At 44.6% G+C, this 27,972-nt stretch overlaps 1 protein-coding gene across 1 annotated transcript in view; it reads left to right on the top strand.

Moving 5' to 3' along the window:
• The window catches only part of LOC124775147 (potassium/sodium hyperpolarization-activated cyclic nucleotide-gated channel 1), a 1,234,094-nt gene that overhangs the window by 602,937 nt on the left and 603,185 nt on the right, over positions 1–27,972 (top strand). Inside the window, exons 5-7 of the mRNA XM_047249987.1 lie at positions 10,821–10,830; positions 13,430–13,677; positions 18,972–19,000. Of these exons, the coding sequence (XP_047105943.1) occupies positions 10,821–10,830; positions 13,430–13,677; positions 18,972–19,000 (287 nt within the window). The remainder of the gene's footprint in view (positions 1–10,820; positions 10,831–13,429; positions 13,678–18,971; positions 19,001–27,972) is intronic.

The following is a 27,972-nucleotide window of genomic DNA, read 5'->3' as shown; positions in this document are numbered from 1 at the left end:
TCTACCATTCCTAGACCGGCAAGGGAACTTGCTGTTCCAACAGGACAATGCACGTCCGCATGTATCCCGTGCCACCCAACGTGCTCTAGAAGGTGTAAGTCAACTACCCTGGCCAGCAAGATCTCCGGATCTGTCCCCCATTGAGCATGTTTGGGACTGGATGAAGCGTCGTCTCACGCGGTCTGCACGTCCAGCACGAACGCTGTTCCAACTGAGGCGCCAGGTGGAAATGGCATGGCAAGCCGTTCCACAGGACTACATCCAGCATCTCTACGATCGTCTCCATGGGAGAATAGCAGCCTGCATTGCTGCGAAAGGTGGATATACACTGTACTAGTGCCGACATTGTGCATGCTCTGTTGCCTGTGTCTATGTGCCTGTGGTTCTGTCAGTGTGATCATGTGATGTATCTGACCCCAGGAATGTGTCAATAAAGTTTCCCCTTCCTGGGACAATGAATTCACGGTGTTCTTATTTCAATTTCCAGGAGTGTATATCGGCAAGCAAAGATCTAAGGACACAGCCCACAGATACCAACTCTTCCTCATACATATTGGCAATGGGGCTACAAGAGTGATAGTCTATACTACCCTTGAATTAGTGGCGCCACTGAACAGTTTACTAACTTAATGGCGCCACTGCTCAATTGTAAAAACACTGTCTTTCGTGCTCATTTACTTGATGGCTGAGAATGTTTGCAGTCGCCTATACACGTGTCTGCAAAAATAATGAGTATCCATCTGCTTAATACGTTTCAAGTTCCTTTGTTTCCACTTGGAGCCACTTGTCTGTGCATACTCATGTCCTGCACTGAGCATATAAAGTTTCCTTGCGCTATTTCACTACTATTTTCAAGTAAGTAATGCATTCATGTCATAGCACAACATAATTATTATTGTCGTATTTTACGTAATATTTAAGCTCTGCACTTTGTTGATTTGTGGTGCACTTTGATGATCAATGCAGTACCACCGGCAGCTCTCGTCTCAGATTAGTTCTCCTTATAAGTTTGTCGAAGAATAACTGGAAATCAGATGTTCATATTTTTTAATATGTATTTCAGAATACAGTTTCCCTTCAAATTGAACAGAGTGCATAGACATTTCACGAGTGTTTGTCTATAAGACAAACGTCTTTACTCTAAGAGTATCAGCTTTTGAAATATCAGTTGGTGCTCTTAAATAATCTGCTTCCTTCTGAAGCATATGAGCAAATTTTACGCTGTGCTTGCCAAGATTAATCGTTATGACTGAGTATTGTCCAGTCAGATTACGTTCTCATATGGGCTTGCCTGAAAACTGACCATAAATATGTTAAACGGCCAAGTTGAAGTTTGAAGACAACTGCTAACTTTCCCGTTAAATGTCAGCTGCGTAAGGCTGCGGATTGACCATCCCACCAGCAATCTAGACACATGTTAAAGAGCTGCATTCGTCAGGAATCTCTGAACTATCACATGGGTAGCTTCGTTTCGATTGTTTTTACTTATTTGCTATGATATAGTAGCGAAACTACTTTTACAAAATGTTATGAGACTCTGAACAACTGCGTTTTGCCAATATGTTGAGCGTTCCTGTAAGTTTTCACAGATTTTTTTTTTCAAAGTGGTAATATCTGTATGTATGAACTTACAACGGAAACTGAATTTCAATTGCGGACACCAAGGCAAATTGTTAGAAGTAGTTTATGATAAACTTTTTCATCAGGTGGTAAATCATACTTTCATAGCGGGCTTTTAGTAAATGAACGGATAGATCATCCAACAGGAAAATTGACAGTGGCGATGGTGATGATTATGATGATGTTGATGATGATGATGATGACTGCGAAACTCACAGAGCGCCTAACTAGACATAGGCATGTGGTCCACCTTCGACCTCTCCTAAACTGCGGGCCAGTGGCCTATGGGTGCGGAACTGTCACACGACAGCTTCTCACTTGTGTTCATATCAGGGGTACTTGGCAGGTAAGAAATGGATGTGCGCTCACTATCACGTTACACTAACTACTGTACTGTTCAGACCACATGTAACAGGCAGTTATCCTGCTGGAAATGACATCGCTGTCAGGGAAGACATCAAACACAGATGTGTGTGAGGCTGCGGTAACATTCATGTAGTCCTCAACTGTTATCGTGTCTACAGCCACTACCACAGATTCCAAGGAAAATCCCCGATATGATTCATAACAGCCCTCCCCCCGCCCCCCAATGCACCCGAGTGGTGCTTCATGTTTCAATCAGCCGTTCACCAGGATGATGGCACATCCAGACGCGACCACCCACAAGATGTAACAATAACCATGATTCGTACGACCTGGTGACACGTTTCCATAAATCCAAGAACCAGTCTCGAAGATCTCGTGCCCACAGGAATCATAATAGACGATGTCATTGGGTTACTGGATCAACATGGGGTAACATATAGATCGTCTGCTGGCCGGCCTCATGTCCATCAACATGCATTGAACAGTGTGTTCCGAAATACGTGCATATCCATCATCACTGAATACCGCGATCATATCTGCTGCACATTATCACGCTTTACAGAGCGGGCAAACATTCGGCCTCCATGTTCTGTGATAAGACAAAACTTTACTAAACGCTTTGTGTGAGAATTATGTCCAACAAATAATTCGTAAACGCACTCATAACAGAAATGCATTGGATGTCATGTCAGTAAGCAGACCTGACCTCTTCTAGGACATCCACAGTGAAACTGGTATCAGTGACAATGAGTCAGTTGTTGCAAACGGGTTACCAAAGTACAAAGTACAAAGGGCAGCTAAAATAGGTGGAGAGATTCGCGTGTTCAGCAAAGTAGATGGAGATGCAGTAGTGTCGTATCTCAGTGAAGAATCTCAAACGTTTCACTCTGGACAGAAGCATGAAGAAGAACTACGGATCAAGTCTAAAAGACTTCTTGACCAAGCAGTTAATAGATATATACTAAATAGAGCAGTTCGTGATGAGAGGCAATCTCTTTTCGGTATACAGTCACTCCAAAGAAAAGGATACAAAGAGTGCAGGGTAATAGATGTAAAATATGGCCTAGGGCTATAGACAGAGAAATTCTGAATGAAAGGCGTTTGTGTGTCAAGAGGGCAATGCATGAAGCCTTCAAGCCTGCCGTAACAGAGTATTATAGAAAAATCACAGAATTCAAAGAAATTGTGGTCATATGGCTGTCTGTGATACTTTAGTTATTGTCCAGACACTTATGGACGAGACATGAACTGAAATTTAGAGTTGCAAGCCAAAAGCGGAAACGCTCAACTCCGTTTCCAAATGTTCCTTTACAAATTGAAACAAGGATGTATTCCCCCAATTTAATCAGCGCAACACGGTAAAGAAGAGTGACACAGGTATTATTGTCATTGTCGTTCTGAAACATCTTAAATCGCTAAAATCGAAGAAAGCTCCAAGTCTCGATTGAATCATATCAGACTCTACACTATGTGTGACAGAAATAGCACTTCTTTTAACCATAGGTTTATCGAACAAAAAACAATGATCAAAAATGGTTCAAATGGCTCTGAGCACTATGGGACTTAACTTCTGAGGTCACCAGTCCCCTAGAACTTAGAACTATTTAAACCTAACTAACCTAAGGACATCACACACAGCCATGCCCGAGGCTGGATTCGAACCTGCCACCGTATCAGTTGCGCGGTTCCAGACTGTAGCGCCTAGAACCGCTCGGCCACCCCGGGCGGCAAACAATGATCACTGTTTGGAAGTGAGTTAGAAGTGACCCACAAAACTACCGTCAAATCCATTTGTTGTAGGATCTTAGAACATATTCGGAGCTCAAACGTAATGAAGTGTCCCAGAGTGACCTCCATGCGAACCACGACGAATTCTGAAAACATCGGGCATTTCAAAGCCAACTCGCACTCATCTCGTGTGATATCCTGATAAGATACACATCACGACAGCTACGCTTACTATAGAATGTACCACTGTATGGGATGTCAAGCGAAATTTGTGACTGGATTGAGGATTTTTTGGTAGGGACGACGTATCATTTTATCTTGAATGGACAGTCATCGACAGCTGTAGCTTCAGTTGTGCCCCAGAAAAGAGTATTGGAAACGCTGTTCATCTAGAATATTAATGACTTTACAGACAATACTAATACTAACCTCAAACTTTTCAAAGCTGAATAATTTATTTTTAATGAAGTACTGAATAAAAAAATCTGCAGTAATTTTGTCGAATTTTGATAAGATTTTAAAGTGATACAAAGAACTTGTTCTAAATACTCAGAAGTGCAAAGTTGGATACTTTACGAAAATAAAAACATAGTAACGTATGACTAAAACACGGAGTCACAGCTGGAATCCGGTAGCTCATACAAATACCAGGGTGTAATAGTTTGTAGGGAAGTGAAATGGAACGATCACGTAGACTCAGTCATAGGTAAAACAGGTGGCGGACCTCGTTTTTTTTTCGGTAGAATCCTAAAAAATTCAATCAGTCCACAAATCGCAGTGCTTACAAAATAATTACAGAACATACCTACAGCCATTTCGGTCGCGCAACCGAAGTGGCTGTATATAAGTTCTGTAATTAAATAGCATACAGTTGATGGATAACAGCCAATAAAATGTTTAAAATTTCATGTATAACCTCCCAACAGTTTAAATAATTAACCTCTCATCAGTTTACTTCCGTAACCTCGTAATAATAAAATGTGACTAACCTCATAATAAAACTGTGACTCATATACAACATTTCAATAATTAACTGACTGTGAACCTAAACTGGTAAATCTGGACGTCAGCAAAGCTGCGTCATGGCCCTGAAAAATCATTCTGAATAAACCGAAAATTCTTACCTCAATGGAGTCGCCAGATAACGCGTATATATCTGCTCCTATAATGACATTTTTCTGGCACAGCCCAGTGCAATGCTGGCCACTAGATTTGTTATGTATAAAAAGAAGCAAATAATTTTTCTTTGCGATAATAGGGATGACCATGAATAAGAAAAATTATAAATTCAGATTAATGATTGTCAAAAGTAATCATTATAAGAATGATTACTATTAACAGATTTTTTTAAAAACATTTACATGGGACTTGATATAACAACAGTACAAAATTAGTTGTTACAAATTACACATGCGCATGGCAGCTTTTACCTTATACAACATCGATCAGGCACTTCCATCGATCGCCACGACCGGCCCAAACTCCCGACCGCCAGCTGCTACTCCTACTACTGCTGCCGACACTACTCTCTGATCTGCGATTGTATTGTAGCTCACATATCGCAGGCAGCGCGTGAGCAATCCATCGAAGTCACATCTGCTCGAGTGTGCTAGCAATAAATTTCTTAGTCATGGACCTCTTACACAAGCTTTCAAAATACTCATGCGATCGATCCTAGAATAGTACTCATGCGTGTGGGACCCATACAATACAAGACTAAGGGAAGTGCTTGTCGTATTCATAGCATATCAGCCCAACAAAAATCTCTGTAAGTCGGTCTTCAACACTACTGTTTTATATACGTATATTTAACATGGTCTGTCAGGTAACTGAATCCATATCTGACCTTATGTGAAACTCCTTTTCCGTACTAATGTGGCCCCGTTGAAGTCTTTGCAGAGGTTGTTTGAGGTTGCAATGCTACACAGGGTGGTCCGAAGCAGTCTCAAAAGCTTGTAAGGGTATCTGCACGGAAGGTTGTGCTGAGAAGCAACCTTGCAAAAAAACTGAAATGTTGCGCCGTTTCAGAGTTATTTATTTTTCATCGAAGTTAGCCAATCAAGTAGCCACGAGAGCAAATTCAAGCATTTGCAAGTTCTAAAATGCGGTAATGCACAGACATTAGTTGGCCATGTTGTTGAAATATTCATTACGAATTAAATTGTGCCCTTTTCGGAAGTTATGATTTAAGCTAGGTGAACAAAAGCTACGACTGATCGGTTGGAGGAAACCAGGCGAAGAGCATGTTTGGAGACACCGCTTCTGGCGGGCTCCTGGAATTTGCGCATTTAACGAACTGATTGCCTAATTTAAGTGCTACAGAATACAGAAACTGTACAACGTACAGAATATTTTCTTAATTATTTCTCAGCGCAATCTCCCCTGCGACACCGTTACAAGCTTTTCAGGCTGTTCCTAACCACCCTGTACACATACTTTTCAACCGTTTTTCTTTGAATAGAGAAGTATTGGTAATTTGAAAGGAAGCTAATAAACGTTCGTAGAGCACAGCTAAGGTGCTTCATTGATTATAGCCATTATCCAGGAACAGTGCCCAAACTTAGCAATTTCTCCTTACTCTATTTTTACAAACAATCCTGCCGGAGGAACATCCACAACTGAGAATGATAGTAGAGACTGAACATACCGCTTCAGTCGTAAGTTTTTTGTTTTCTTTTATTTTCCAGAGATTCTATCACGACCGGTTTTGGGCTGTCACATGCCCGTCATCAAGTGTAATACCAAAAATAATCGTAATACCAAAGCTAATAATACACTCCTGGAAATGGAAAAAAGAACACATTGACACCGGTGTGTCAGACCCACCATACTTGCTCCGGACACTGCGAGAGGGCTGTACAAGCAATGATCACACGCACGGCACAGCGGACACACCAGGAACCGCGGTGTTGGCCGTCGAATGGCGCTAGCTGCGCAGCATTTGTGCACCGCCGCCGTCAGTGTCAGCCAGTTTGCCGTGGCATACGGAGCTCCATCGCAGTCTTTAACACTGGTAGCATGCCGCGACAGCGTGGACGTGAACCGTATGTGCAGTTGACGGACTTTGAGCGAGGGCGTATAGTGGGCATGCGGGAGGCCGGGTGGACGTACCGCCGAATTGCTCAACACGTGGGGCGTGAGGTCTCCACAGTACATCGATGTTGTCGCCAGTGGTCGGCGGAAGGTGCACGTGCCCGTCGACCTGGGACCGGACCGCAGCGACGCACGGATGCACGCCAAGACCGTAGGATCCTACGCAGTGCCGTAGGGGACCGCACCGCCACTTCCCAGCAAATTAGGGACACTGTTGCTCCTGGGGTATCGGCGAGGACCATTCGCAACCGTCTCCATGAAGCTGGGCTACGGTCCCGCACACCGTTAGGCCGTCTTCCGCTCACGCCCCAACATCGTGCAGCCCGCCTCCAGTGGTGTCGCGACAGGCGTGAATGGAGGGACGAATGGAGACGTGTCGTCTTCAGCGATGAGAGTCGCTTCTGCCTTGGTGCCAATGATGGTCGTATGCGTGTTTGGCGCCGTGCAGGTGAGCGCCACAATCAGGACTGCATACGACCGAGGCACACAGGGCCAACGCCCGGCATCATGGTGTGGGAAGCGATCTCCTACACTGGCCGTACACCACTGGTGATCGTCGAGGGGACACTGAATAGTGCACGGTACATCCAAACCGTCATCGAACCCATCGTTCTACCATTCCTAGACCGGCAAGGGAACTTGCTGTTCCAACAGGACAATGCACGTCCACATGTATCCCGTGCCACCCAACGTGCTCTAGAAGGTGTACGTCAACTACCCTGGCCAGCAAGATCTCCGGATCTGTCCCCCATTGAGCATGTTTGGGACTGGATGAAGCGTCGTCTCACGCGGTCTGCACGTCCAGCACGAACGCTGGTCCAACTGAGGCGCCAGGTGGAAATGGCATGGCAAGCCGTTCCACAGGACTACATCCAGCATCTCTACGATCGTCTCCATGGGAGAATAGCAGCCTGCATTGCTGCGAAAGGTGGATATACACTGTACTAGTGCCGACATTGTGCATGCTCTGTTGCCTGTGTCTATGTGCCTGTGGTTCTGTCAGTGTGATCATGTGATGTATCTGACCCCAGGAATGTGTCAATAAAGTTTCCCCTTCCTGGGACAATGAATTCACGGTGTTCGTATTTCAATTTCCAGGAGTGTAGTTTTTACAAACAGTAGTATACGTGAGAAAACAACAGAAGAAGTACCATACAACATTTTTAGAAAACAGGAGTCGGGCTAGGTGCGCTAAAACGTAAATCAAGGCCAAAGTGATACCAAACAACACAACGGACAACAGCCTGGGTAAAGGAGTATGTAATGAACACCAGGACACTTACACTTTGCCTCGAGATGACTGGGTGTTTGTGTTGTCCTCAACATTTCATCATCATCATGAAAGTGGCGAGATTGGGCTGAGCAAAAGTTCGAAATTTGTATGGGTGCTGATAACCGCGCAGTTGAGTTCCCCACGAACCAGTCATCATCATCATCATCATCATCATCATCATCACTTACATTTTGTGCTGAGATCCTGAGCGTCGCGATGGAGAGTATAGTACGCTCTGTATCACCAGCGAGCGCAGAGCGCGGAGTAGCGTAGACGGAGGAAGCAAACTGGTGAACCCGACTGGCAGAAATACTGCCATCTGTTGACGCTAAGAACAGAGTGGGACCAACTACCCCCGGCCGTTCATAATTTGAGTAAGTGATTTACATGCAAAAAAAAGTTGTATGAAAAGCGTACATTGTGAGTGGTAAAGGATCATATTAACAGGGCAGTATAGAACTGTAGTAAAACTCCTAACTGGGGGCCGGTGACTTGCAGTTTATGCATAAACAGTAAAGCAGAATGACCTTTTTTTCCATGAGAAGCATGCAAATTTAAATTTAGTGGAAACGCTTATGGTGCGATGGAATAACTAGGCATAGTCAAGAGGTAAAAGAACATACCCACGTGCCGCTCCTGTTCGAAAACATCTCACTACTAAGCAAAATAGAAGGTAGCTAAACCTCAAAACCCTCACTGCCAAGAAGACCTGCACCATGTAATACCTATCAATTACCTTGCAGTATTGCTACTATTTTCAATCTTACAACTGAAGCGGTATTTTCAGTATCCGTTGTATTTTTGCTTGAGGAACCTATTTTTACACGTTCTCAAAATACAGCAACAATCCATTTGCCTAGAACTGTTTGTTAAATTTTTTTTTTCAAATATTTCGGTAGCTGCATTTTCTTTAAGGGAAGTGGTACTCGACTACAATCCATTTGCCTACAACTATTTGTTGATTTTTTTTCCAAATATTTCGTTAGCTGCTCTGGCTCTGAGCACTATGGGACTTAACATCTATGGTCATCAGTCCCCTAGAACTTAGAACTACTTAAACCTAACTAACCTAAGGACAGCACACAACACCCAGCCATCACGAGGCAGAGAAAATCCCTGACCCCGCCGGGAATCGAACCCGGGAACCCGGGCGTGGGAAGCGAGAACGCTACCGCACGACCACGAGATGCGGGCATTTCGTTAGCTGCATTTTCTGTAAGGGGAGTGGTACTACTTTCTACTTCTCAACTCCTCAGATCTCCTGTGACGTCACGCAGTGCTCCATTCACGTCCGCTACCCGGCATCCAGGCGACGCGACAGTCAAACTACGTGACATCCTGCTCTTCAGATTTTCTCAGAAACGTTTGTTAGCGAACCCGGACTAATGTTCTGTACTGAACCAGTAGGACATTGTCCAGAAATGGGTCGCCTGCCTCGATTTGACCAGCGGAACAGGATTAAAATTCTCCCTGCCCCAGTAGCACTAACTTTAGACTACATCAAGTGCGCCTCGTTCATCAGACGCCACCTGTAGGTAGCTAATGACTCCACGCTCCGCAACGCAGCCTCTTCCTTTGGGGTGCCTATATTGCTCGCATGGAAAATCGGCGGATTAAGCCAAATTCCATGTCCATGAACGGGTCCACACTTACCGAATTCCTTCTGTGGTTTCCGTATTCACGTAAAACTAGTATTAACCAATGAGAATCGCCCGCACCCGGTTTGATACAACCAAAACATCAGCCCTGCCTCATTGGGCCCAAGATTCACTTCGTACACTAACGACAGATGTAAGCCGACTCCATTTTGCCAGCCTAAAGGCAATTTATTTTAACATTTAACGATTACAACCAATTGAACTCAGTCGTTTTCATTGGCGTTCTTAAGCATAGGGCGGCATTCTGCCCTGACATTCCAAAAGTTTGTTTCTGATAGTTTCTTGAAATTGATAATATTGCTAAAAATTCCAGACCGGATGTAGATAAGGCGCCAGCAGCGGAAGTTGCAGTTAGATAAGAAAGTATTATATAATTAATGTATCTGGAAAGACGGCGCCATTCGTCGAGAAGCCGCACGTGCAGCAGCATTGAACGACTTAGAGACGCCGCGTTATTATAGGAGAAGGCGTTCGCACCTGACAACGTATAAAGCAATTGATAATTTGCTATTACTACTGAGAACTATGTTGGCGCACAAGTAATTCTGCATGGTCCGTCAATCTTTTGTGGCGATGTTATAGACTCCACTATTGTATTACCATCCTTTCCAGTTTCCTCTACCTACATCGACACTGTTGCACGATTATTGCTGCGATGTCGTCGTGCATACACTGAAACGATATCTTACTCAGTATGATCATGCGACCACATGTAGCTGTTTACTCGTTTTTGTGAATTTTGTGAATTTTCTTCATTGTAGACTGATCAGCCAGAACATTATGACTACATACGTAATAGCCGGTATAACCACCTTTGGCACATATAACGCAACGATTCGTGGCAAGGAAGCAATGATGCCTCGCTAGGCCGCTGGAGGGAGTTGGTACCACGTCTGCACACTCAAGTCACCTTATTCCGGTAGATTCCGGGGAAGGGTCGATGTGCTCTTGACGTCATGTAAGTCACATCCCAGATGTGTACGGGCAGCTTCACATCTGGCGAGCTAGAGGGCCATAACGACAACTGGAACCCGCCACTGTGTCCCTTGAACCACTCCATCACAGTCCTTACCTTGTGACAGGGAGCATCATGTTTTTGAAAACTGCCACTGTCGTAGGATATCGTGATCGTCATGAAGGGATGTACATCCTGTGCAACCAATGTAAGACATTCCTCGGTTGTCGTGGTACCTTCCACGGGGTACACTGGACCAATGAATGCCTACGCGATTGTTCCCCAGAGCCGCCGCCAGCTTGTCTCTGCCATGCAGTACGGGTGCCAAGGAGCTGTTTCCCTGGAAGACGACATATTCGCGCACTCCTATTTGCGTGATGAAGGAGGTATATGGATGCACCAGATCAAGTAACGCTCTTCCAGTGCGCCGGCGTCCAGTGGCGATGGTGACCCACCCGTTTCATTCGTAGTTGCCGATGTCGTGGTGTTAACATTGGCTAATGCATGGGTCATCGGCTGCGGAGGACCCGCTGTTGGGAATGCTCGGAGCACTATGTGTTCAGACACATTTGTATTCTACCCGGTATAAAAGTCTGATATTATTTCTGCCACAGTTCGTCTTGTGTCCTGTTGTACCAGTCTGTCCGGCCTACGACGTCTGACATCTGTAATGAGGTGTGGCCGCCCAAACCTAAGACGTCTGGGTGTGGTTTCAACTTGGTTTCGCCACTTGCTGAAGAGACTCACCGCAGCAGTCTTCGAATACCCGACAAGTCATGTACACTACCGGCCATTAAAATTGCTACACCACGAAGATGACGTGCTACAGACGCGAAATGTAACCGACAGGAAGAAGATGCTGTGATACGCAAGTGATTACCTTTTCATAGCATTCACACAAGGTTGGCGCCGGTGGCGACACCTACTACTTGCTGACATGAGGAAAGTTTCCAACCGATTTCTCATACACAAACAGCAGTTGACCGGCGTTGCCTGGAGAGACGTTGTTGTGATGCCTCGTGTAAGGAGGAGAAATGCGTACCATCACGATTCTCACTTTGATAAGGGTCGGATTGTAGCCTATGACCATTGCGGTTTATCGTATCGCAACATTGCTGCTCGCGTTGGTCAAGATGCAATGACTGTCAGCAGAATATGGAATCGGTGGGTTCAGGAGGGTAATACGGAACGCCGTGCTGAATCACAACGGCCTCGTATCACTAGCAGTCGAGATGACAGGCATCTGATGCGCATGGCTGTAACGGATCGTGCAGCCACGTCTTGATCCCTGAGTAAACAGATGGGGACGTTTCCAAGACAACAACCACGAACAGTTCGACGACGTTTGCAGCAGCATGGACTATCAGTTCGGAAACCATGGCTGCTGTTACCCTTTGACTCTACATCACAGACAGGATGGCCTGCGATGGTGTTCAAAAACTGTTCAAATGTGTGTGAAATCCTATGGGACTTAACTGCTGAGATCACCAGTCCCTAAGCTTACACACTACTTAACCTAAATTATCCTAAGGACAAAGACACACACCCATGCCCAAGGGAGGACTCGAACCTCCGCCGTGACCAGCCCCACAATCCATGACTGCTGTGCCCTAGACCGCTCGGCTAATCCCGCGAGGCTGCGATGACGTACTCAACGACGAACCTGGGTGCACGAATGGCAAACGTCATTTTTTCATATGAATTCAGGTTCTGTTTACAGCATCATGATGGTCGCATCCGTGTTTGGTGACACCGCGGTGAACGCACATTGGAAGCGTTAATTCGTCATCACCATACTGGCGTATCACCCGGCCTGATGTTATGGGGTGCCATTGTTTGCACGTCTCAGTCACCTCTTGTTCGGATTGACGGCACTTTGAACAGTGGACGTTACATTTCAGATGTGTTACGACCGGTGGCTCTACCCTCCATTCGATCCCTGCGAAACCCTACATTTCAGCAGTTTAATGCACGACCGCATGTTGCAGGTCCTGTACGGGCCTTTCTGGATACAGAAAGTGTTCGACTGCTGCCCTGGCCAGCACTCCAGATCTCTCACCAACTGCAAACGTCTGGTCTATGATGGCCGAGCAACTGGCTCGTCACAATACGCCAGTCACTACTCTTGATGAACTGTGGTATCGTGTTGAAGCTGCATGGGCAGCTGTACCTGCACACGCCATCCGAGCTCTGTTTGACTCAATGCCCAGGCGTATCAAGGCCGTTATTACGGCCAGGGGTGGTTTTTCTGGGTACAGATTTCTCAGGATCTATGCACCCAAATTGCGTAAACATGTAATCACATGTATAATGTATTTGTCCAATGAATACCCGTTTATTATCTGCATTTCTTCTTGGTGTAGCAGTTTTAATGGCCAGTAGCGTAGTTTCTGAAATGCTCGTGCTGAGCCTCCAGGCAATGACAGTCTGCCCTCGGTCAGATTCAGATAGATCGCGTGCCTTCCTCACTCTACACTCGGACGGCAGTGACACATGTCTCTAACTAGCAGTCATTCCTCACCAGGTGTCGCTGCTGCAGGCTGGACGGGTTTACATTGATAGTGGAACGATGGTCATAATGTTCTGGCTGATCAGTGCATGTGACGGGACGGGTGGTACACTGTGTCTGTCTGCTTCAGATACGGGATCACCTGTTCTTGCACGCAGACTGACGCACTTTGCTTGAGACGCAGGAGCGCCGCGCTGAGCGGGCCGGTGTGCCGGTGTGTGCCGCAGCGGTCGTACTTCTCGTCGTCGCGGGACTCGCTGTCGGCGGCGTACGTGAACCGCGCGGCGGCGGTGTCGACGGCGGCCAGCGAGCTGGACCTGTCGCGGAAGGCGCGCCGGCGCGAGCTGCGCGGCCGCCTCAAGCTGCCGCCCGCCACCGCCGCCTTCGCCAAGTCCGCCGCCGGCTGCGGCGCAGACGCGCCCTCCCTGCTCGGCCGCTGGGGCGAGCGCGCCTCGGGCAGCATGGGCCCCGGTGAGTAGGCGGCGCAGCCAGCGGCCGGCGGCCTCAGGGCTCACGCCGCCGGGTCTTTCTCGACCAGATGGTTGTACCGTCCTTACACACGATGGCTTATCAATAAAATAAATTTGTTGATGTATCTCCAACACCACGAACTTGGGACATGGTAATCATGAACGTCTAATAACCCAAAACATCACGAGGAGGTACCTGCTCCAAAGACGTTGCAGTAGACTTCGTAGTTGTATCAGTACGTATTAATGCAACAGACATCCAACACTGACCAACAGGATAGTCAGTAACAGAAAATGAAAAGTCAAAACGACCTCCTCGAAAAACAGTCTGTCCTTTCCACACATCAACCTGAAGTTAATATTATATTCAGCCTCGACGTCCAAAATAGACTTGTTAATAGTAGGTCTCCATCGAAAGGCACGATGTATCCTGCTACGAGGCATTCCGCCGACTATGCGACATTCTACATTCGGAAGAAATGTTGAAACACGTGAGGCAATGCTGACCCTAAGACTTATCTTAGAAGAAAGATTAAGGAAAGGCAAACGTACGTTTCTAGCATTAGTAGACTTCGACAAAGCTTTTGACGATGTTGACTGGAATACTCTCTTTCAAATTCTGGACGTGGCAGGGGTAAAATACAGGGAGCGAAAGGCTATTTACAATTTGTCCAGAAACCAGATGGCAGTTATGAGAGTCGAAGGACGTGAAAGGGAAGCAGTGGTTGGGAAGGGAGTGAGACAGGGTTGTAGCCTCTCCCCGATGCTATTCAATCTGTATATTGAGCAATCAGTAAACAAACGAAAAGTTTGGAGTAGGTATTAAAATCCATGGAGAAGAAATAAAATCCTTGAGGTTCGCCGATGACATTGTAATTCTGTCAGAGACAGCAAAGGACTTGGAAGAGCAGTTGAACGGAATGGACAGTATCTTGAAAAGAGGGTACAAGATGAACACCATCCAAAGCAAAACGAGGATATTGGATATTGGAATGTAGTCGAATTAAATCGGGTGATGCTGAGGGAATTAGATTAGGAAATGAGACACTTAAAGTAGTAAAGGAGTCTTGCTATTTGGGGAGCAAAATAACTGATGATGGTCGAAGAAGAGAGGATATAAAATGTAGACTGGCAGTGGCAAGGAAAGTGTTTCTGAAGAAGAGAAATTTGTTAACATCGAGTATTGATGTAAGTGTCAGGAAGTAGTTTCTGAAAGTATTTGTGTGGAGTGTAGCCATGTATCGAAGTGAAACGTGGACGATAAATAATTTGGACAAGAAGAGAATAGAAGATTTCGAAATGTGGTGCTACAGAAGAATGCTGAAGATTAGATGGGTAGATCACATAACTAATGAAGAGGTATTGAATAGAATTGGAGAGAAGAGAAATTTGTGGTACAACTCGACTAGAAAAAGGGATCGGCTGGTAGCACATGTTCTGAGGCATCAAGGGATCACCAATTTGGCACTGGAGGGCAGCGTGGAGGGTAAAAATCGTAAAGGGAGACCAAGAGATGAATACACTAAGCAGATTCAGAAGGATGTAGGCTGCACTAGGTACTGGGAGATGAAGAAGCTTGCACAGGGTAGAGTAGCATGGAGAGCTGCATCAAACCAGTCTCAGGATTGAAGACCACGACAACAACAATATCTCCAACACTACGAACTTGGGACATGGTAATCAGAACGTACGATAACCTAAAACATCACGAGGAGGTACCTGCTCCAAAGACGTTGCAGTAGACTTCGTAGTTGTATCAATACGTATTATTGCAACAGTCATCCAACATTGACCAACAAGATTGTCAGTAACACAAAATGAAAAGTCAAAGCGACCTCCTCGAAAAACAGTCTGTTCTTTCAACGCATCAACAAGAACGGACGAACTGACGTTCATATTATATTCAGTCTCGACGTCCAAAATAGACTTGTAAATAGTAGGCCTCCATCGGAAGACACGGTGTATCCTGTCAAACAACCCTACCACAACAAAGGTCAAAAAGTAATTATGATTGAGGTGTTGCTCACGCTGCTAAATACTGCATTTTCGGGCAACAAAAGAGTTATATTATGTGGCAGGTGTCATTAGGGCACAGTTAATAAAGTCATTTCTTGAAATAATGTGTAAACTAGGCACTCATCTTTTCGTGTTTCCCACACTGGTCTCGTTGTGAATTCATGGCTCTATCGTCGAAAATGTAGGTAGTGATGATTCCAAGCCCGGATGCAAAGAGGCCTAGGTGTTATTCTGCGATATTCAAAAAGTTTTATAGATGTGTTTCACAAACCATTCTTGAAGATTAAACCTTTGAAAGTTAGCACAATGGTGATGTAAAAAAGTAATCAGCACTCCGAATTTAAGTTACACTTCTTTTTTATTCCTTTTGTTGCTGTATCACGTAACACACAAAACTTCACTTCACAAAATAAAAAACATACTTGAAAATATCTTCCTCACTGTTACAGTTCACATTTTATAAACTGACTGCAATTTGCGTCTTTTCAACAAGACGACCAAGACTTGCCTCTCTAATAACCACTTACGAACCCAAAAATCGGAGTTACAAGCACGTCAAAGATCATAGCGACAAAAAAATACACATATGAATAATATCATTGCAACATAAACATACCGATGTATCAAAGTACCTCTACGTTAATGATATCAAATCTGAATGTTGTCTCAGAAATATGTTAACTACTTCACAGAAGCACAGTAGAATATTGCTGGTATCGAGAGGTTGAGGTGAGGTGCCGTAATGGTTACGTAATTCCAGTACCATTACGCCTGCGACGAGGCATGCTGCCGACTATGCGACAGCTACCGGAAACACGCTACATATAGCCGACACGTCGCCCAAGGTCACGTGCCGGGCTGAGTGCGCTTATCCCGGCGTCGCGCTTAGGAGCTTTAGGCGCGACGCCAGCCGGGCGCGGAGACCATGAACGTCAGTTCGTCCGTTGTGGTTGGTGTGCTGAAAGAACAGACTGTTTATCGAGGAGGTCGTTTTGACTTTTCATTTTCTGTTACTGACAATCCTGTTGGTCAATGTTGGATGACTGTTGTAATAATACGGCCATGCTCCGTGAAACTATTGTATAAATACACAAATACACAGGTGCTAAAATCAAAAGCAGAAGCTTTGATGTATGGGAAGAAGACATGAGAACAACTTACTAGACTCTAGATCGCCCACGCAACCCATAAACGTGCCTGAATTTCAGTAGAACTTTGCTTTTAAGATAAATAGGAGCGAAGTCAGGTCTCCCTGAGAACCAACTGGGAGAAACCACGTGTTGCTTAACGTGAACAAAAGAACACTTATTTTGCAAAACTCACTTCACAAACGGTAATATTTGAGAATATAATAATCGAAAAAAAGTGTACAACAATAGCATTAGAAACTATAGAACAGTGGTTCCCAACAGGTGGTCCCCGGACCCCCAGGGGTCCGCGAACTATGCCAGAGGGGTCCGCAAGATGCTATTAGAATAAAAAATATATTAAATATATTTCGTATGATAACAGATTTTTTGCTTTGGTCGCTTCCTGCATGAACAGAGCTATAGCCAACGCTAACTTCTGCGTCTAGTGTCTTCCTAGAGCCGACTGACACTAGCACACCGTAGCGCAAAACTAGAATTAGACAGAGGCAAATAGTTCTGCTGCATGCCGTTAGACTGCGCGCGCTGCCTCTATGCAGCTGACAACTGGCAGTCACTTTACACAGAAACTCGCATTTCAGACGACAATCGGCCATTGTTAATTTATTGCCAGTGCTTTCACAGACGGTGCTGTTTACATATTCAATATTCTGTATCAAAACAGTAGTGTTTGTAAAGCGGAAGCTACAGTTCACGCAGTTAAAAAATGTTTGTAGTTTCAAGTTTGGAACCTAATATTTCAGAAATAATGGATTCAAAGGTCAGATTGAACTCATCTCATTAAGAACTGAAAATTAACACTAACTGTATACTGATAGAGTACTCTGTCGTAACTGTATTTTTTCAAATAAATAATACCTTGTAGTGTTGTCTTATTTTTCACGCATGGCTACTCAATGCAATCGCAAGTGTAGTACACTTGAAAGACCAATACACACAGTTTTAATTTTTTCGTGTCATCTTCAGTTCATACTCGTTTTTTTTTTTTTGTTTTTTTTTAAGGACTTTGCTATACTGAACACCCAGATTTGAAGACAAAGCTTTTGAGCAATAATCATTAATTTAAGAATAACAATGATGGCTAAATTGAAAATTTTTAAGGTCAATATTTTTTCAATAACGAATGTGTCAATGTTTTTTCTAAGTATCAAAAATAGAAAACCTATAAAAAGACTCTTAATTCGGCTTTTTTAGGTATTTGATACTGTGGTATGACAAGGTACCAATCACGATCGATGAGGAGGTCCTCGAGAAAATTTTGTTGGGAACCCCTGCTATGCAAGGTTATTTCATTCCATGAGCGGTGCTTCTCGAAGACGTTTAGCTAGATCGGCAAACAGTGGCAGAGTGCCTAGTCACACAAGGCTAGATCCAGTCCGTGGAGTGGCCGCGCGCCTAAAGGCGCCATGTCACGAATCGGATGGCCACTCCCGCCGGAGGTTCGAGTCCTCCCTCGGGCATGGTTGCGTGTGTTGCTCTTAGTATAAGTTTGTTTAAGTAGTGAGTAAGTCTAGGGACCGATGACCTCAGAAGTTTGGTCCCATAGGAATTCACACACACACACACACACACACACACATACTCTCTCTCTCTCTCTCTCTCTCTCTCACACACACACACACACACACACACACACACACACACACGCACACACACACAGTCCATCACATCTAACGCAACTTTCTGGGCGACAATAATATATCATTGCAGGACACATACTTCAAAAGATATGACGCCATGAACACTGAGACGCGTCAGAAAACTCCGCATTAAACGCGGATTTTTAATATACACTGAAGCGCCAAAGAAACTGGTATAGGCATGCGTATTGCAATACAGAGATAAGCAAACAGGCAGAGAACTGCGCTGCGGTCGGCAACGCCTATATAACACAACAAGCGTCTGGCGCAGTTGTTAGATCGGTTACTGCTGCCACAATGGTAGGTTATCAGGATTTAAGTGAGTTTGAACGTAGTATTATACACGACGCACGAACCATGGGATACAGCATCTCCGAGGTAGCGATGAAGTAGGGATTTTTTCGTACAACATTTCCACGACTGCACCGTAAATATCAGGAATCCGGTAAAACATCAAATCTCCGACATCGCTTAACCGGAAAAAGATCCTGCAAGAACGGTACCAACGACGACTGATGAGAATCGTTCAACGTGACAGAAGTGCAGCCCTTTCGCAAACTGCCGCAGATTTCTGCAAGACCATTCACAAGTGTCAGCGTGCGAACCATTCAACGAAACAACATCGATATAGGCTTTCGGTGCCGAAGGCCCACTCGTTCACCCTTGATGACTGCACGACACAAAGCTTTACGCCTCACCTTGTCCCGTCAGTACCGACATTGGGCTGTTGACTGGAAACTTGTTGCTTGATCGGATGAGTCTCGTTTCAAACTGTATCGAGCGGATGGATGCGTACGGGTGTGGGGACAACCTCACGAATCCACGGACCCTGCATGTCAGCAGTGGTCTGTTGAAGCTAGTGGAGGCTATGAAATAGTGTGTGGCGTGTGCATTTGGAGTGATTTGGGACATCTGATACTAGATACGACTCGACAGGTGACACGTACATAAACATAATATCTGATCACCTGCATCCATTCGTGTCCACTGTGCATTCCGATGAACTTGGACAATTCCCGTAGGCCGCATACGTCCATAATTGCTACAGAGTGGCTCCACGAACACTCTTGTTAGCCAGAACACACTTCTGGCTACCAAACTCCCCTGACATGAATATTATTGATCATATCTGGGATGTCTTGGAACGTGCTGTTCAAAAGAAAAATGTGTGTGAAATCTTATGGGACTCAACTGCTAAGGTCATCAGTCCCTAAGCTTACACACCAATTAACCTAAATTATCCTAACGACGAACACACACACCCATGCCCGAGGGAGGACTCGAACCTCCGCCGGGATCAACCACGCAGTCCATGACTGCAGCGCCTTAGTGTTCAAAAGAGATCTCCACCCCATCACCCCATTGTACTCTTACGGATTTATGGACAGCTGTGCTGGATGCATAGTGTGAATTCCTTCCATCACTTCTTCAGGTATTAGTCGAGTCTAAGCCACGTCATGTTGCAGCACTTCTGCATGCTCGCGGTGACCCTACACGATATTAGGCAGTTTTACCAGTTTCTTTGTCTCTTCAGTGTACTTATTCTCTACTACTAAGACATGCCTACAAGTCGAGTCACCTTAAGAAAATCCCTAACACCTGGGAGCACTTTTGACAACTTTGAACTGCGAAGTGCAAACGACTGTAGACGAAAACAATATATATTCAAATGTTCAAATGTGTGTGAATTCCTAAGGGACAAAACTGCTGAGGTCATCGGTCCCTAGACTTACACACTATTTAATCTAACTTAAACTAACTTATGTTAAGAACAACACACACACACACACACACACACACACACACACACACACACACATGCTCGAGGGACGACTAGAACCTCCCGCGGGACAATAGCTGTCTGTAGAGCTATGAAGAGACGTTGCCATAAGATAAGTTCACAAAATCGTGTTGTAGACAGCTGTGCTCAGTGTACAGAAACTTTCCGGTATGCTGTATTTATACGTTTGTGCATAATACACATTTCTTTGTACGACTTTTACACATTTACAAAGGTGTTTCCCGAATACATGGAAATAATTTTATTTCGATATTACACTACAAACACAACTCATTGTTTTATTTTCGTTTCGAATAGGAAATTGGCGGGTTTGTCATCTAGTTCTAGATAAACTTTACGTAATGTTTTCCTGCTACAGAATAGTTTTTCTACTTTTGTCTACCCGCCAAACGTTTTGTGACCCTCCACGATTCTTTATCACGTTTCGACGTACACGTTAGCACATATACATGGGACATTTTATTCCCTGCATGACCACCACAGTGAGGAAGCAGAGGCTGTCGCACTCTCTGTTCAACAGAGAACACGTAAATGACTACGAACAAATGTTATTAGAGATTCATGAGTCTGTGAAGAGATTTATGCGCGAAGCATGCAGCCACTACCACCGTCATACCTTAGCAAATGATCTGACAGAGAATCCGAGAAAACCCTGGTTCTACGTAAAATCGCTAAGTGGATCTAAGGTTTCCACCCAGTCAGTGGTGTGGCAGTTGAAGACAGCAAAACGAAAGGCGAGATTTTAAATTTCACATTCAGGAAATCGTTCACGCAGGAATAGGGTACAAACATACCGTCGTTTAACATCGAATAGACGCCCGTACTGACGGCACAGTAACAATTGAAAGAGTTGAAAACAAATATGTCACTAGGTCCGGATGGAATCCCAATTCGCTTTTTCAAAGGGTACTCTACGGCATTGGCCTCTCACCTACCTTGCATTTATAGCGAATCCCACAAGCAGCACAAAGTCCAAAGCTACTGGAAAACTGCGTAAATGATTCTTCCGTATAAGAAGGGCAAAAATGCAGGCCCACAGAACTACAGATCAATATTCCTAACATCCATCTGTTGCTGAATCCTTTAATGTATTCTCATGTGGAATTCAATAAATTTTTCTTCAGGTCCAGAACCTGATGTCCACGAATCAGCATCGTTTTAGTAAAGCATCGCCCGTGCGAAACTCAGCTTGCCCATTTGTCACGTAATATGCTGAGAACTATGGATGACGGGCAACAGACTGATTCCGTATTTCTAGATTTCGGGAAAGCGTTTGACACTGAGCCCCATTCCACGCTGTTAAAGAAGATACGAGCATACGGAATTGATTCACAGTTATGCACGTAGCTCGAAGACTTCTTAAGTTATAGCAACCAGTACGTTGCCCTCGATGGCGAGTGTTAATCACAGACAAATGTATCGTCACGATTACCCAGGGAAATGTGGCAGGACCGCTGTTGCTATTTATATACGTAGATGATTTGGTGGACGGGGTGGGAAGCAAACTGTGGTTTTCGCTGATAATGCTGTGAAATACGGTAAGATGTCGAAGCCGAGTGATTGTAGGAGGATACAAGATAACTTAGATACTTTCCAGTTGGTGTAATGAATGGCAGCTAGCTGTAAATGTAGAAAAATGTAGGTTAATGCGGATGAGTAGGAAAAACAAAACAGTGATTTTCGGATACAGGAGTAGTAGCGTCATCCTTGACATAGTCATGTCGTTTCAATATTTGGGTGTAACGTTGCAAAGCGATATGAAATGGAACGTGCATGAGCCGGCCGCTGTCACCGAGCGGTTCTAGGTGCTTCAATCCGGAACCGCGCTGCTGCTACGGTCGCAGGATCGAATCCTGCTTCGGGCATGGATGTGTATGATGTGCTTAGTTTAGTTAGGTTTAAGTAGTTCTAGGTCTAGCAGACCAATAACCCCAGATGTTAAGTAATATAGTGCTTAGAGCCATTTGAACCATTTTGTTTTGTACCAGGTGTCATTGGCAGAGGACCATCTGTACTCGGCTTTAGAAAACTTAGCTTTCATTGATAGGGAAGTGTTTCCCTCAAGCAACGACAGCCCAAGAGTGGTTTACAGACCGCGAAGCACAAGACATCGTGAGGAATGTGTGGGGCACAAAAAACTGGCTAGTAATGGTTTCCAGTTTGAACCATTTGGAATGCGCATGTGAGGATTGTGATAGGGAAAGCGAAAGCTCGACATCGGTTTACTGGGAGAATTCTGGGAAACTGTGGTTCATCTGTAAAAGATACCGCATATAGGACGCTAGTGCGGCCAATTTCTGAGTCCCACACCTGTGTTTGGGATCCGAAGCGGGTCTGACTGAAGGAAGATGTCGAAGCAATTCAGAGGCGGGCTGCTAGATTTGTTCTGGCAGGTTCGAGCAACACGCAAGTGTTGCGGCCATAGAATTGCTGAAAAGATTATCAGCGATCTTATATTAATAAGATAATTAAAAACAGTCTTGATCGCAAGTTTCTTTTAATCGGACTGACTGATTTCAATCCTTAAGGATCATCTTCAGACTCCAGAATGGCAGGTGGTCTTCCATGGAGCACGCTGCACCGATCCACGACGCTGACAGCAGTAAGTTCAGCGTCGCGGATCGGCGCAGCCTGCTCAAGGGAAGTCCACCTGTCGTCTGAAGATGATCCTTAAGGATTGAAACCGGTCACTCCGATTAAAAGAAATTTGCGATCAAGACTGTTATTTTAATTATCATGTTACGGACGTGCTTCGAGAGCTCAAATGGGAATCGCTGGAGGGAAGGTGACATTCTTTTCGAGGAACACTGTTGAGAAAATTTAGAGAACCATCATTTGAAGCTGACTGTAGAACGACTCTACTGCCTCCGAAATACACTGAGCGCAAGGACCATGAAGATAAGGTGCAATAAGTTAAGACTCATACGGGGGCGTATGAACAGTCGTTTTCCCCTCGTTGGATTTGCGAGTGGAACAGGAAATGAAATGACTGGCAGTGATAGAGGGTACCCTCCGCCACACGCTGTAAGATGGAATGAGGAATATCGATGTAGATGTAGAACATGGAGGACGACGTCAATCCTTTACAGATCCAAGAACTTGATATACTTCGTTGACCTGAAAGCCTGTCCAGTGTTATGTTTCTATGAAATTTTCCAACTACTGGCACATACAAAGGGGTCCAACAAATTGTATCCACTGTTTAAAAGTCCATAGCTAACAAACTAATTGACGGAGTTCTCTCATTTTTGGTGAAAGTGTAGCTTAAAGTCCAATTTAAAGATATCACTGTAGGTGTTCGAAATGGTCAGCATTAACATCCACACACAAAAGATGCCGTCAAACTGCAGCACGAACTACTGACTGCAACTTGTTCCGTTGGATATTTGCACATGAATGTACGATGGATTCTCGACGATTATCCAATGTGCGTGGCTTTTGTCCATAAACGACGCCCTTTAGTGTTCCCCACAGATAAAAGTCCAGAGGAGTTAGGTCTGGGGAACGTGGTGGATACTCCACAGCACCTCTACGGCCTATCTATCTTCCTGGTAGATACGAGACACGCTCCAACACGATTTTGGTAGTGGGCTGGGGCACCATCTTGTTGAAAGTAAACTCTTCGTCTCCATACAAGTATCGGATGGCAGGTAAAATGGGTGTCTGGAGCTTCTGAACGTACACCTCACCGGTAACTGTGGCGTCAAAAATTTTCGGCGGCCCAGTAGATGCAATTGTGGTGATTTACTGTACCATTGAGTTTCAACTGTGCGTCATCAGACCACACAATCATCTCTGCAAACTCTTTATCGTTGTGCACCGTGTTAGTAAACCACTCGCAGTACTGCATTCTACGATCTGGGACGTCCTCATTGATTGCATGTAGTAATCGTGGGATATGGCACTTTCACTTTGCTGTCTTTAAAATTCGCCGAGCACTAGAGAGACTCGCTCCAGTTTCACGGGCACACTGTCTCACAGACTTCTGTGGTGAGTGAGTGAATTGTTGTAACACACGACGGGAGTTATCTGGACTTGTTACTGTTACAGGTCATCCAGATCGTTGTTTGTGTACATCTTAAACACAGCCTTCGGCTTCAAATTTATCTCGAATGTGACGAATCGTTAAACGTGCCGGAGGCTCTGTTTGATACTCTTTTGGCCATTGCCGTTGAACCTCATTAATGTTTTCGGAATTAAAATACCACTTCAAAACTGACTTCCTTTCATCGAATGTAAGCCTCATGCCCCTACCACGCCGTAGCGGAGAAGCGAGGCAACTGTCCCCCAACTGAAGCAGCTGATCGCCACCAATTGCGGGGATGAATCCTTCGTACTGGGGTTGTGATTTGATGTATATGAGACGCAACAGGAGCAAATTGAAACACAAATTAAACACATGTTTGTTTAAAAAAGTACTGATTATTCGAGTCTATTTTAAAAGTATACTTAAATGAATACAGTTTCCTAATTTCTGAAATACGTCTGAATAGAGACGCGAAATTTAAGAATGTAAGACTCTTTCCTGACAAGGTGGAGCGAGTTTACATCGAGTTATTTGCATTAGATAATTACATGAAACTTTTAAAGTAGCAGACAGTACGATTGTTATTTAATTCACGTAATTTTCCTGTCAGGTCCTGTTCGCTTTTTGCCGACTACAGTGTACATTTTGCACGCTTACTTTTGTTTAGCACGGTATTGTCTACACTCGAATTTTGGTATAATTAATTGTAATAATCCATATCACTTTACATACGGTAGGAATTTCATTCGCACATTAGTTTTTAACACCGATAGCACCTCTAAAAGTGGTTGAGTATGCAACATTTTATCAAATATTTGACCATTTAGGAAGTATAATCACCACCTGACAACCCATGTTAAGTATCTAAACGCAATTATTCGACCTAGTTCTCATTCATACTTAATATATATATTTGATTGCCTTGGTAATCTGGAAAAGGAATGTTCAAAGCCGGCCGGAGTGGCCGTGCGGTTCTAGGCGCTACAGTCTGGAGCCGAGAGACCGCTACGCTCGCAGGTTCAAATCCTGCCTCGGGCATGGATGTGTGTGATGTCCTTAGGTTAGTTATGTTTAATTAGTTCTAAGTTCTGGGCGACTGATGACCTCAGAAGTTAACTCGCATAGTGCTCAGAGCCATTTGAACCATATGAACGTTCACAATTATAAAAAATGGTTCATATGGCTCTGAGCACTATGGGACTTAACATCTGAGGTCATCAGTCCCCTAGAACTTAGAACTACTTAAACCTAACTAACCTAAGGATATCACACACATCCATGCCCGAGGCAGGATTCGAACCTGAGACCGTAGCGGTCGCGAGTTCCATGCTGAAGTGCCTAGAACCACTCGGCGACACCGGCCGGCTCAAAATTATACACACTGACAGTATTTCCACACTATTTAACCTAGGCCTATATTGCATGATTTCCAGGACACCATACCTTTTTCAAATGAGTTGGAAATCCAGATACTCTCAGCATAGCATCGTCTTTCACTTGACGTCTATTTACATAATTTTCCATGTAAAAATTCTCTTCAAAATGAAGAGAGCACAGCAAACGATTTGCTGTCGGTTGGAAGTCCTCTCTCCGAGTAGCAACTATCCATTTCCGATTTAGAAAATCGTTTGTAAGGGGAAACCTAAACAACAACAAACGCTCATGATGTATTATTTCTCCATGAAAATATTATATACAAGTAATAGAAAGTAACAAACAACCAGAAATGACTGACCTGTGAAATGTAACATTGTTTCCTTCTTCGTCTTTGCTTCCATTATAATGTTACAATTAAAAGCAGCACACGAACGCACCCTGTTTACGCACTGTTTCCCTGCAAATGGCGGCTTCTATCACGTTCAATGTTGGGACGCGACACTAGCGCCAATGCGCGGTCTAGTTTTTATTTAGTACGTCTATGGTAAGTCTTGCGCCAGCCATGTTTACTCGAGTAACTAAGTGCAACTAAGAACAAAACACTGACTATCTGCTGACTGTCATCTGACAAAACAAAACAACGCAATACAACGATTGTGTGGCGACTGCCGGAACTACAAACTATTACATTACAAAAGATGAGACAACTCGATCAATAAGTTTGCCAGTTATGGACTTTTAAACAGTGGATCCTAGCGATCACGCCTTCGTTTTTCGAGAAATTTTAAACATTTTTAAAATGTGCTGTAACTGTGCCGTCAAAGATTTTCGGCGGCCCAGTAGATGCGATTGTGGTGATTTGATGTACCATTGAGTTTCAACTGTGCCTCATCAGATCACGCAATCATCTCTGCAAACTCTTCATCGCTGTGCACCATATTAGTAAACCACTCGCCGTACTCCATTCTACGATCTGGGTCGTCCTCACTTATTGTATGTAGTAATCGTGGGATGTGGCACTTCCACTTTGCTGTCTTCAAAATTCGCCGGACACTAGAGCGACTCACTCCAGTTTCACGGGCACACTGTCTCACAGACTTCTGTGGTGAGCGAGTGAATTGTTGTAACACAACGACGGGAGTTAGCTGGACTTACTACTGTTACAGGTCGTCCAGATCGTTGTTTGTGTACATCTTTGTCACAGCCTTCGGGACGAATCGTTAAACGCGTCGGTGGCTCTGTTTCATACTCATTTCACCATTGCCGTTAAACCACATTAATGTTTTCGTACTTAAAATACCACTTCAAAACTGACTTCCTTTCATCGAATGTAAGCCTTGTGCCAGCCATGTTTACTCGAGTAACTAAGTGCAACTAAGAACAAAACACTGACTATCTGTCGACTGTCATCTGACAAAACAAAAGAACGCAATACAACGCTTGTGTGGGGATTGCCGGAACTACAAACTATTACACTACCAGAGATGAGACAACTCGGTCAATAAGTTTGTCAGTTATGGACTTTTAAACAGTGCTTTTGCAGAAGCTCTGTGGCACCACTTGGGGCTATACAGCATCTACCTTAAGAACATCCGCACTTGGCTTGGTGTATCCAGTGGCAGAATACTGTGCCCCAGTGTGGCTCAACAGCAAACACACACACATGGTAGATAGCCAACTTAACAGAACAATGCGTATTATATCGGGCACAATCAGGCCAACTCCTACAGTGTGGCTGCCCGTTCTCAGTAACATAGCCCCTCCTAACCTGCGCCGAGAACACGCTCCGGTTAGAGAATTTCAAAAATTCGTGACCAACCCTCAATTACAAATCCATGAAGATACTCACGACATCCAAGGAAACCGACTCCGGTCTAGGCATCCTCCACTAAAGACCGCACAGGCTCTGCACCAAATCAACTTCAAAATAAACGACCGATGGAAAGAGGAATGGGAGAACAGAACAGCAGTAAACTGCCACAGTATGCCATGCATCTTTAGTAAACCAAAAGGATTTGATTGCCCTCGCAAAGTTTGGTCAACTCTTAATCGCATCAGAACCACTGTGGGAAATACGCCGACTCCTTACACAGATGGGATAAACTTCCTTCGGCCGCTTGCGACTGTAGCACTGAGAGACAGACGGTCAAACACATCGTGCAGGAATGCCCACTCAGGGCATATGAGGGTGACCCACAGGATTTCCTAATGGCGACCCAAAAGGCAATCGACTATAAATTATCTAAGCTGGACGTCTGCATCTGATTGCTCTTCTGTGAGTGTAAATTTAC

This window comes from Schistocerca piceifrons, chromosome 2 (assembly GCF_021461385.2).
Source record: "Schistocerca piceifrons isolate TAMUIC-IGC-003096 chromosome 2, iqSchPice1.1, whole genome shotgun sequence".
NCBI lineage: Eukaryota > Metazoa > Arthropoda > Insecta > Orthoptera > Acrididae > Schistocerca > Schistocerca piceifrons.
Note: the sequence above shows the minus strand (reverse complement) of the source record. Positions and strands in the feature narration are given on the sequence as shown.